Source organism: Macadamia integrifolia, unplaced genomic scaffold (assembly GCF_013358625.1).
Source record: "Macadamia integrifolia cultivar HAES 741 unplaced genomic scaffold, SCU_Mint_v3 scaffold1517, whole genome shotgun sequence".
In the NCBI taxonomy this organism is placed as follows: domain Eukaryota; kingdom Viridiplantae; phylum Streptophyta; class Magnoliopsida; order Proteales; family Proteaceae; genus Macadamia; species Macadamia integrifolia.
The window spans coordinates 1-12,679 of record NW_024868244.1 but is presented as its reverse complement, the minus strand read 5'-3'; the positions used below and the strand labels follow the sequence as shown (position 1 = coordinate 12,679).

At 37.6% G+C, this 12,679-nt stretch overlaps 1 protein-coding gene across 7 annotated transcripts; it reads right to left on the bottom strand.

Moving 5' to 3' along the window:
- Nucleotides 1–283: 283 nt before the first annotated feature.
- Nucleotides 284–12,579, bottom strand: LOC122064097. 7 transcript variants are annotated; one of them, XR_006135581.1, is made up of 7 exons: nt 12,230–12,579; nt 12,054–12,119; nt 11,862–11,921; nt 11,225–11,327; nt 10,676–10,846; nt 10,450–10,579; nt 495–1,444 (listed from the first exon to the last, which is right to left on the bottom strand). XR_006135581.1 is itself a non-coding variant. In XM_042627812.1 (5 exons), the coding sequence occupies exons 1-5, from the start codon at nt 12,301–12,303 to the stop codon at nt 1,418–1,420; spliced, it is 330 nt and encodes a 109-aa protein (XP_042483746.1). In that variant the 5' UTR covers nt 12,304–12,506; the 3' UTR covers nt 514–1,417. The 7 variants fall into 7 exon arrangements, 3 of the variants coding, with proteins under 3 accessions (XP_042483748.1, XP_042483746.1, XP_042483745.1); XR_006135580.1 differs by lacking the exon at nt 495–1,444 and adding an exon at nt 1,659–2,103 and having other exon boundaries at nt 12,230–12,577; XR_006135578.1 differs by lacking the exon at nt 495–1,444 and adding an exon at nt 1,659–2,103 and having other exon boundaries at nt 10,450–10,846; nt 12,230–12,523.
- Between the last annotated feature and the right edge of the window lie 100 nt (nt 12,580–12,679).

Sequence of the window (12,679 nt, the reverse complement as noted above, 5' to 3'; positions counted from 1 at the left end):
CAGTATCGAAAGATACCGATACTGATACTATCCCCAAAATCCATACTCTAAGGCACAGCTTTTAACCACGGTAAAACAGTTACCGCCGCTAAATAATGACATTTGGTGGTGGAAACTACTTAACATTACGGAGTATGTGATAGATCTAACATACAACAGCAATAAAATATAAAACGTTGCCATAAATTATCAAGGGAAAAAAACGCTACCTCTTAGTGTACCCAACACCCACACACATGTGGAAATGAAACCAATTTATGAAAAGAAGTTCAATTAGTAGTGATTCTGAATAAACTGCTACCAAATGTATTCCCGCCAAAATGAAATAGGGTTCATATTGCAACGCTTTACCAAAAACCGGTGTGTTTACTCAAATGCAAGCGGTTCATCTTTTTCATCTTTGAGTTTCAACCGTTTAAGAGCCCAACTCAAATTTCTATTGCTATATAACTTTATATTTACCAACCCCCCACCCCAAAAAAAATATATATATATAGGCTCTTAGAGAGCTATGAATATAAACACCCTGTTGTGTGTACTTATATATGGAAATTCTAGGGCACAACTACAAATGTACATATTGTGTGTATATTTAATTGGATGAGACGAGAATCATGCATGTCTTGCTATCAATTTATTTGGAATGAAATTCTCATCGGTAGTGTACAATTGAGGGGTCTTTATCAATTCTGTTACATATTGTTTGATATCTTCCTGACTATATATCAATGTACTAAATTCACAGTGAATAGCCATATTTAAAATAGATACCCAAGATGGAATCCACTAGTCTAATTGGGAAAATATCGAAGAGAGATAATGTCTATATTTGATGGGCATAAATTTGGATCTAGTGGCATTTTGGTAAAACTATTTGCAAAGTTTTGAAAATTAATATTATTTATTAGTATAGTTATCCAAGTAACGGTAGAAGGTAATGTTTCCAAAAATCACAATATAAATATGAACTATACATTTTTATGTTTTTTTCAATCTAAACTGGCCATCTATTGGCTCCCATAATTGGGAAGGTGCACAATTATGTCTAGAAAACAAGTACACATGCACAAGCATACATGAGATTTTTTTTTTTTTTTTTCCGCTAAAAGAAAAACATATATTAGATAATAGAAGGCTAATTACATGTTGTCTTGATTTGATAAGTGGAGTCCTAGTAATTGGAGTCTTATATGCAATAGATTTAAGTCGTCCTAGTAGGTTACGGTTATTAATATTACAGAACGTGGGATACTATAGAAGTCCAATTCATGACATACCATGATTAAAGTTTTAGGCCATAAATCTACTAATTTCTTAAACTGCTTGTCTAGAAAAAGTCTGATCTCCATAGCGTCGCTCCAGATGTTGTCCACCTTCCATCAACCAGATCTCGCCCATGCCAACCCCTTCAAGAGGCCTAATGCCTCGGCTTCACCACAGTTTCCTGTCAAGACATAGTTAGATTCCCATAATATTTCAGTGCTCTAAGAGAGGAAAATAATAGCACAAACTGACATATTTGTTTTGTTGTCATGTACATTAGTGACAATAAGAAGATTAATGTCATGTGGGGTAGGGCTTGTGATTTGAGTAGGGATAGATATCACCTGGGGCTCCAGCGAATTGTGTGTGATACTGGTTGCTATCCAGTACTCAAGTTGATGAATGATACTTGGAATATCGGGTTTATCAAGTTTTTGTTCTAAAAACAGGGTTTTATTTCTGTGGTTCCATAGGAAATAACATATTATTATTACAGAAAAAAACCATTTCAGATCCCTTTTTGGGATTAGACCTGATGTAAAACAACATGATACTAGAGTTTTGACTGAATTGCAAGGTAGTGTATCTGGTTTAAGGCCTAGTGTGCCTAAGGCCCAAACCTTCCTTGCAAGATCACATTCAAACAGAATATGGAAGGCAGACTCTTTCTGGGAGTGGCAAAAATAACAATGAGGGTCAATATCCACCCATTTAGATAAAATGTCCTTTGTAGAGAGGCCCTCATTTATCGTCCTCCAGAAGAAAAGCTTAAACTTGGGGTGGATATTGATTCTCCAAAAAAATCGCCACCATCGAGAGCAGGGAGAGGAGCAACGACACCTGTATGGGCATGCATTGAAGCTTGTTAGTGTGGTGGTCTTGAGATATTGAGTTGCTAACTTAGTTGAGAAGGATCCGTCCTTAGACAAAGTGCACCACCAAGCATATATACATGAGATGTGAATCAATACAAAAAATGATATTTGATTGAATTAGACTCTAAAATTTGACATATGTCTAATTTAGACCATGTCCTCTATCTCCACCGTTCGAAATAGCCATTTCATATCCATGTGGCAAAATAGATGTCTTGTGACGTTTGAAAAAATAACAGACCTTAATGACAATAATAATTTGCCTATTTATTTAGTTTACACACATTTTTGGAAATCTTTTAAAGGTCCAATCAAAATAATGAAATCTTTGTGATTGCATTTTCGATAGACTGGAGTTTTGAAAGTAAATTAATACATGTCATATAGTGATATTGAAAAGTACAGGAACTAATGCATAATTTTCTACTAAAATTGAGGGTTTTTTGGTACACTTATCGTGTATGTATTGGTAAGTACCAAATTTTGAATGTGCTACTAAGCTAATACATGGCATGGTGGATAGAATCCCAATAGGATCCTAGCCCTTCCTGATTTAGATTCACCCATTTTGGTAGCATATACTAAGTTGGCCATTGTTCTTGGGAGGATTTCCATTGGGTTTGAATCTTATGATATGAGATGTGATCTCATGTCAAATAATATTATAATAAAGAGGATAACGAGATCGTTTGAATTTTGAATTCAAAATCTCCTAGAATCATGTCATAATGGGATAAGATCTTACAAAGCATGATTTTAGGAAATTGATATTGATTGGAATGAAAAAGAAAGAAAAGAAGCCATATCACCCTTGGGATTATTATACGGACTTGAAAGCATAACATTTGGTTGAGTGGGTGTTGGAAAGTGTCCAGACAACATTGGGAAACGAGTTTTCCCTGTCTGCTGATGTAGCCTTCACCCCACCCATTTCCAAAGACTTTGCGGGCGGAAATGTTCAACGGCTCCATGCGCTTCTCTCTCCCCCGCTGTGTTCATGGGATACGACTTCTTCTTCTCCCACCTCTTGTATCCAAAATGGGTTTCTAAAAAAAAAGAAAAAAAATTTTGCAAAAGAAGATGGCGATCCAGTCCACCTTGTGCATCTCCTTGTACTCTTGCAAACCACCCTTCTAAGATCATTGGCTACGAACCACCACTCTTCATCTCTGCTCACACCTCCTTTTCTTCTTTTCTTTCTCTTCTCTCTCTCCTCTCCCAGCCCCTAGTAGGGTGGGATGCTATAGTTGTTTCACCACATCTTTCTTTTGCTGTCTTCTACCCCACTGTACTGTGGGACCCATATTTCAGTCTTTCCCACCCCCTACTCCCTTCTAAACAAACATGGATTGTTTAAGGGGGTTGTGGATTTTGATTAGCCATTTGTCAACCTAACTCACTACACACACACGCATTTCATTAATGTGTGTTAATACGTCAATGAAATATATACCGTGTCCCCCATCCTTTATGTCATCCAGCATTTCTAGTAGTATAGACGCATCCAGTGTCTCGTCTGGCGTCAGCTTCATAGCCCGCGCGAACATCCCCCAATGGTAGTAGGGAGGATTCTTTCTTGTATGTACATGTATGGATGAGCAAACGAAATAAAAGAGTAACATCATACAGGTGATAGTAGGGGCACTTGACACTAGGACACACACATGATTTGAAGCTCTTCGCTCCCATTGTGAGTGTGTGAGTGTGTGCGGGCAAGGGTTCGTGAAACCCTAGTTAGTGTGAGATGATGATGGTGGTGGTGGCAAACAGTGATGGGAATGGTTGCTACCCTGTGGGAAGAACACTTTATGAAGGATTAAGATCAAGTGGAGAATTGCAACTGTGAATATAAAGGTAACCATGATCTTCCTCTTTGTTATAATTTTAAGTTTTGAAATGGTCGACCCTACCGTAAGGCGATCCATGTCCCTTCCCAACACATAAAGGTTGAATCACCCTTCTATGCGGCACAATTAGGTGTTCTAGTTCACCTATCTTTCTACACATGCCTATTTTAGGGAAACTTTTGTAAGCCGGTTTAAAAAAAAAATTTACATGCCCTCTCTTGTACTTTTCTCTTATTACATCCCTCTTCCATGTGTTTTCAGAAATTACATAATCCTCCCATGTAGTATGTTAGCTTTTACTAAAATAATCACACTATTAAGTTAGACTAATATTTCGATAATACCTAATTTACACTTCAATACTGTTAAGTAGGGGTGTCAATCGATCGGGCCCAGCCGATCTCAATCAGACCTAACCGGGCCTAACGGCGTGAAACCCTTGCACCGTGAACGCCCGTTTACTTAAACGGGCCTAGGTTTAGGGGGCATGGTACGGTTTGTAATCGGGCCGGTCAGTGTGGGGCTTTAATCAGGCTACCTTAAACGGGCTACGGACCTACTTAAGTATAAATGGGCTCTAAACGGGCCCCCCCTAAAATATTTTTTTAAGTGGATTAAATGTCCAGAAATCTTCCATTTGAACATTTAATCATATATGAGATCATGGTTAAAAAAAAAAAAAGAGATTATGACAAGCACCGTAGTGATTGTTCTCCACAAGAATTGTCTGCCCTTCATTCACTCCCTATTAAAACATCTCAAAATACCCTATTTTATTTTATTACAATGTTGGATGTAATACCGTGTTCAACATCATCTATCATAGATTTTTTATTACAAAGTCTTTACTATTATTTTGTATTAGTAGTGGTAAAATAGGTATTTAGGCAATTTTAAAGGGGTCGGGTCTGTCAGGCTAAATGGCTCGGTTCAAGCAGGCTCTTAAACGAGTCGGATCGGTCAGGTGCCCGACGGGCTAATAACCTACACCGTAAACGTCCGTTTAATAAACGTGTCGAGATTTTATTAAACGGGCCGGTTCAGTCGAGCCTTAAGCGAGTCAGGCTCGGTCAAGCCTACCAGTGCAGGCTCAAGATTGACACCCCTATTGGTAAGAGACTATTTCACCCTTCCAACCGCACAATCCTGATATACATGGAGACTTCCCACTTCAACCCACTCCGCCCCCTTCTCTATCTACTCCGCATCCCTATCTTCTTTGGCGAAAGGCAAACGGCAAACTTAGGCTACCAACGCAGAACTTCGACAATGTTCGAGTCATAATTGACGCTAACTGGTTAACTTCGAACATCAAAACCACTACTAGCGTCAAGACCCCATTACCAAAACAAAATCCTTCTTCGTCATCGTTGTTGCCTTCTTCGTCGTTGTTGCCTTCGCTGTCGCCTAATCACTACCTCACCTTCGTCGAAGATGGTGACTACCTCTTTCACAATACTTAGGTTATCACTACCCTAAATCTTCTCTTTTCAATTTTGGGAAAGATTGTTTTAAGAAACACTAGGGGTGAAATAGGTATTTGATTTGTGGTTCAATTAGAAAAGGCTAAAATCTTTTTTTACAATTCAAAACTAACACCACTCTAACAGCTTCATCTCACAGGGGAGGATTATGTAATTTCTGAAAACACAGTGGAGGAGGATGTAATAAGAACAAAGTACAATAGACGGGATGTAAATTGCTAAAAAAAAAAAAGGTTCAACTTGCGGTCTCACCCTGGGATTAACAGTTAAAATGACCAAATCATCCGTCAAGGTTGAGATTGGTGGTTCTCTTTAAGGTGCTGAAGTCCAGCAACTTTCTATCTTAGTGGGTATGCATTTCTTCATGCTTGCACTTGTGGCTGTTACATTTTAACTAAAATAAACATTATGTATATCTTCCAAGTTGTCTGTCATGTTAGTTTTCCCATCCCAACCTTAAATGAATTTTAGTTCTCGATTTCTATCACCTACGTTGATTAAGTTCAATAAAAATACAAACTCACTCGTAGCTGGAATGAAATACTCTGTTCTCCTCTTGTGTCTTCTGTTCCGTTGATTGCGTTGACATGTAGATAAAATTGAATTATAAGTTTCATTAAAGATCTTCTAAGAAAGGTAGAGAATGCGCAGCGCAATGAAATGAGTTTCTCTATATGATGTAGAGATAGCTCGTAGTTCTCAAGCACAACATAAGGAAGAGCCATTGGAGAGCACAGCAGACTCACGCATAGGTTCTGAAACCCCCATCACCTAGTGTCATGTGGTGAACTTGTACTCTTTTTTCTGTCTTAATGGACAAGGAATTGAATGTTTCCCCTAGAGTAGGGTGGGCACTTTGGCCAGTTTCTTGAACAATCTTGAATCGTTTAATTAACTGCTACTGTCATACTGGCTCTAAGCGTCAGTTACATTAGTGTCTCTCAGCCACTCCACTCTAGGCACTCAGTCATGTATTATCTCATTCCTACAGCCCCAAGTCACTATTGGCCCTCCCCTTGTCCTTCTAAATCTTTCAACTTGCTTGATATCACTCCTCACTGATGTAGTGTAGCCACTGATCTTACATTGCACATAACCAAATAATGCAAGTCACTTCACTTATTGTCAACTATTGCCGCTCCCTGTATGTTCCTGCAGATGCATTTACAGTTTTTCTACTGTTTTGAGTCTTGCTATGTGTTCTTCTCAACCTCATACTCTCAGCTATACTCATTCTATGTATACACTATTGCTAAAAAATTTCCACCACAAAACATGCTTGGCCTTAACTATATTCTTCAATTAATCACACTGAATAAAACACATCTCTCGATTTTATTAACCCAGCTCTACTTCCAAAAGCATCATCTTCTTCGGTTAATCCCAAGACTATAACAGAACCAAAAAAAATTGATTTTTTTGGGTCATCAATCACCACATTTCAAATCCTATTTTTACAAAAAAATTGGCCCTATGAACTCTTTATTCTGAACTAGGGGTCAAATAGGGCCAGGTTTCTTAAAACCCCAATGCAACCCCATCGAGTTCACACTCAGGCCCAACCCTACAGGGCTCAGGTTGAGCCGGGTTGACCATGGCTGGTCCTATATTTTTTTTTTTCCTACAAAGGGTCACAAATGTTAAGCCTATACTTACCAAACCAGAGAGGGGGGGGGGGGGACATCAAAACTAGGCTAGCCCTTTTCCACCCCCTAATCCATTTGCAGCAAGCAAGGTTGTCAAGTTGGTTATAAGATAGACCTTTTAATGGCCTGGCATCACCTGAAACTGGACAAGCCAAAATTTGGCCCAATTCTTCATGATTTTTATTGTATCTAAAGTTCATATCAATACATGACAGGAGACACAGACAACCTATGCAAAGAACAGGGGGGAAATAGTTTGACCATTTGATCGTCTTAGGTCAATAGGTAAATGTATGTGGCTTGTGTAACACATGATGTTAGTTGGGAAATAGTTTGGTCATTTAGTCATCTTAGCTCAATAGGTAAGAGTATGTGGCTTGTGTAACAGACAGCTTGTGTAACACTTGTGCAACATATGATGTGGGTCTAAGGGAAGGGGAACACTATTACTAAACACAATAATAGATCAAGGTCAAAATCGGGCCGGGTTGGGCCAAGCTGGGCCTAGGTCTCAACCCAGGCCCAGCCCAACCCTGGTCAGGGTTGGGGTTGGGGTCGGGCCGGGCCGGGCCGGGCCGGGTTGACCCTCATAACTGATTTAGACAGGGTTTGAGCTCAAGGTGGGTTTGGGCCAAACTTACACCCCTAGTTTGAACCATCTTGAGAAGTTTGATTTGAAAAGCATTCTTATGATTTAAACTTCGCACTTTTCACACACAATGTAATCCCTAATGTACTAAAACAACAACCAAGGATTAAAGTATCGATATCGATCGCCGTATCGGTCAGTCAAAATTAAGATACGTATCGAAGGGTATCGTATCGTATCGGAGATACGCTAAGATACGCTAAAAATATGCACATAAATGGATAGGGAACACATTTTTATACACTTTTGCATAAAAAAACAGTTAAAAAAAACTATATATAACATGTAGAATGCATAAATACTTAAGTAGAGGGTAACGTATTGATAGACAAATATATTAAGTTGAAAATGTTCAAAATGATGAGGTTTGAGTTTCTTACAGTTTTTTCTTTCCTCATTGCTATTGCCACTGTGATGAGTGTCGTGAAGAGTGTCGTGGTGGTTCAAATCCTTGGCTAGGACCTTCTTCTTCAATAGGAGCAACTACGATGATATTCTGCACTTGTCGAATATATGCACAATATTTACCCCGGTCGAAATATTTATGGTAGTGGGTCTCCCATTCATTGTAGAAAAATTAATTTTTTTTTATAGAAGTTGTGGATTAAATGTTTTTAAAGAACATATAAAAAATCAACAAAGTGTGGACCAATATATTTGAGTAGATCTAAGAAATAAAAAAAAAAAATTTGAAACCCTCACTTTTTTGGGGAAAAAATGTGGGTTTCATTTGAAATCATGTATTTAGTAATTATAAGTTATGACATTATTTTTAAGAGTTGAATGAACTAAATTTTCTAAAAAAAAAAATTGGGGATTTTTCTTTTTTTTTTAATTAATTTCGGAATAAAAAATTTTAAAAAATATATTTTTTTTGAGAAAAATCAAAAATTTCCATGGAAGTTGTAGAGCACTTGTTTTTACATAACATATAAAAAATCTAAACATTTTTAACCATTGAGCATGAGTAGATCTAAGAAATTTGAAAAAAATTGAAACCCTCATTTTCTCTTGAAAAAAGTTTGTAAATCCTTATAAATCCAATGATTTCATATAATAATGATGCATAAAATGTGATTCTAAGTATGATGAACCTTAGATTTATAAAAAAAACTTGAAAATATAAGGTTAAAGTTGAAAAAAGTGAGTAAAGATTCAAGAACTTACTATTCAAATGTTTCAACTTTCAAGTTCAAGCCTTCAAGGTTCTTCTTGGACTATGTTTCTCTCCTTCTTTGAACCATTCACTTCCACAATATTTCTTTCAATCTACCATTTGAGTCTCCAAAAAGGTGTGTGAATCAAAGGGGAAGAAAGAAGCAAAATATAGAAAACTGTTGGTGAGAGTGTGAAGTGTTTGTTTCAAACAACAAAAAATTCACACTTAAGTAGCCGTATCGTACCGTATAACAACAAAAAATTCACACTTAAGTAGCTGTATCGTACCGATACGGTACGATATGGCTCCATACTGCACGATACCTTCGATACGTACCGATACTCTCGGGAATTTTCATATTTTCAAAAGTTCGTATCGTAGAATATCGTACGTATCGGTATCGATACGGTACGACACGATACGATACGTACGATACGCCGATACACAAAAAGAGGCCCAAAATTTCCCGTAGCGTATGGGTATGTATCGTGCCAATGCCTACCGATACGGCATGATACGCACCGATACTTAAAACCATACAACAACCAAAGCCTTATCCCAACTTAACAAGTTCAACTACATGGATGTTCCAAGCAAGGACGAGCACAAGGATCAATGCAAAAAGATTGACTGTTTATGGCTGAGTATAATAAAATGCCGGTTGTCTACCTGACGCAACACTATGGATCAGCCACAGGCCTATTACGATAAACTATAACAAGGTACCGGCTGTCTACCTGACGTATCAATATAGATCGGCCAAGCCAAAGCATCCTACATGTATTACGTCCACCACCAAGGCAATTCATCACCCAAACCCAACCTACTTTTATGAAAGGAGAAAGGAGAAAGGAGAAAGGAGCAAATGAATTCTTGACAGCCCCGCTAAGCACGAAAGTATGCTTAACATATAACATATATAACATAAGCATCAAAAAATCAACATTAAGCCACATCAACTCATTAAGAATCACTAAGTACTAAGATCAAAATCAATAAAACAAAAAATGAAACCACCGAGAAGGCGAAAACAAAAACAAGTAGTGAAGAAACCTGAGTCCCTGATTGTGTGATAAAACCATGTGCCTACTAGGTCAGGAAGTGCCTTGAAAAAGTCAGAAATCCCTAATGTACTAAAGCTAGAATTTCTTTCACGTTATAAACTGACATTAAGAAGAAACAAGAAAGAAGCTAAGCTTCTAAACATTAATTTAACAATGGCTGTCAAACATCAAGCGGGTCAACTACTTGGAAGCTGGAAAACCCCATCTAACTTTAGAGAAATGATCCGAAATCCTGAAGACATGTTCAGTTAATATCCGGCAATCCAAATTTCAAGACATATTACAAAATATAATCACATTATTACTACTTCAATCAGTCGAAATAGAAACAAGAAAACCAAAACCACCACCACCATATGCATCATCGATATCGTAATAGAGCAACAAAATAGAGAAGGAATAGGGAGAAGAGAAAAACAGAAGACGAGAGATGGAAATGGAGATTGAGAATTGAGAGCGTACCTTGGTCAATCCTTCTACCGCTGAATCCAGGCGAACGACAAACAGAGGGAGGAGTTGTGCAGATAACTTTGGGGAAACCTCCAGAGCCTACCCTCTTCTGATTAATGACTGAGGGTATGAAACACCCTCCCTGACGTGAAAAAAAAATTAGGGCCTGAAGATGCGAACAGAATGATGGAGGGATGGGAAGGCAGAACAGTTTTGGTGACTAAAACCAAACTCTTACCTCCAATAGAGGAACAGTTTTCAGAAGAGCTTCTCCTGTTGCAGATGCTCATGGCTTAATTTGTTCGAGCAAGCTCAGTGTTGGATATAGGAAACTATCTCTTGGAGAGGATGCTCACGAGTCACGACTTTGTTTCTTTCGATTTTATTGAGGAATAAAGTTAATGATTCACTGGTTGTTATATGCACATTTTAGGCATAAAATCAGTCATGGTGTTTTCTGCCAAACGCATAGCATTTGATAAAAAATTTCTCTAACGAACATTTTTTCAAAGGACAAAACAAACAGCATAAATTCTAATTTTATGGTAAAATTTGTTTTACCAACTCTTTCATGTCGAAACAAATGGAGCCAGAGGATTTACGTGAAAGGGATGATGTTTCTGATCTCAGAAATAAGAACGTTTTTTTTAATACTCTCTCTATGCTTTCGTATATATACAAATGATACCAGAGTTTCTAAATTTCAGGAATCTAAAGCCATTACAACACAAAACCCAGCCTACAAGCCTCTACATTCAGGCACAAAGAGAAAATTTATAATCATCACCTGAACTTGGCAAAAACGGCTTGGCACTGCATCGGAATATAAGTTATCTGCCAGAAAACTAGAATGCCATTTCTTGGAGAACTTGAAGGGTCTTTTGATGAACCTACATACAAGAAAAACAGCTCTTGTGAATTGGTCATCAGTTAACAGAAGCCCTTCTAAAATTTAGAGAAATCTAAGGAGAAAACTAGAGGAAATTTGTTTTTATTTTTATCTTTTAGTGGAAAGTAGAAGCATGTTTGTAGATGGGCTAATAATGGAAAAATAGAGTTGGCAACATCAGGTATAACGTGTGTGCGACTCAGACAAATGTCGGCATCCTGCATTAATGGTGTACCACAGTATGCCTGTATATCCACTAAGCATTCGTTTCAAATAATTTAACAAATAAACTAAAACATAAAATTCAGATGATAGACTCTCAATATTTTTCTCAAAATCATGAAGAAAAGAATAGGAATTTGATACATCCACAAACCAATTCAGGAAGTAATCATATTTCTTCCGCTGGGTAAGCTTGGCTTGAACTCAACAAACACGACCAAGCCCAAAAGCCAAGGTTTCTTGATTGTTTTCTCACTAAGATGTTATAAGAAATCTGAAATATGAAACAGTGACCAAAGCAAAGGCAGGTTACCCATTCCAGATGCTGTGCTGTAATGCCAGGTACATTTCCAGAATAGATACCACCCAGAACCTAACAGTTACATGAAATAGAAACATTAGAATTTTTTTTTTTTTTTTTTTTTTTGAGAAAATACATATTAATATATGATACACTCCATATTTGACCAAAGAGCAGCAATTAAAAGTTTATGATCCCTTATACCTTGGAAACAGTTTCAAGGAACATTCCGGGACGCACAGGAAGTGGTCTACGACCTGTGACACTGGCCTGGAAATTACACTTGCAGTTTCAGTTTTCCACAATGCCAATATTCATGTAAGCATGCTTTCCAAGACAAAGGGTTTGAAATTTTACTTAAAAACTATATAGGAACTCACCCTTCCCGCAATGCCACCTGATAATGGTCTGACAGCATCGTCCTCACCATCGTCTGAGATGTCTGCACCTTCATCTTTTCCTTGCATTACATTTTTTATCATATCTTGGACATTTTTTCCAGGTCTCAAAGCAACTAGCTTGGTCAGAAAGTTCACCTGCAATTGGAAGAAGATAAGACTTAAAGACCCAAACAATAATATCAGCACCAAAGAAGAATTACATATTATGACTTTGCCCTACTAAAGATGGGTGGCATAGATCTGGAAATGTTAAAATTTTGGACAAAGGAGTGTGTTGGAAACAGCACTATCTTTAGTTAATGATTATAAAGTATAAATTTGATAGATTGTGAATGCAATTTGCTATGGAGAGATCCCAAAGTAAATAAATTAGTAATTTTTCTTTCCAAAGGAGCACATGTTCCCTCATTACTAGTATCGGAAACTGAA

Excerpts from the sequence above, each read along its gene's own strand:
- LOC122064097 (XM_042627814.1), bottom strand. Across the intron at positions 2,104-11,224 it reads GCCGTTTTTGCCAAGTTCAG|GTGTCGTTGCTCCTCTCCCT; the intron begins GTGATGATTATA and ends ATGCCCATACAG.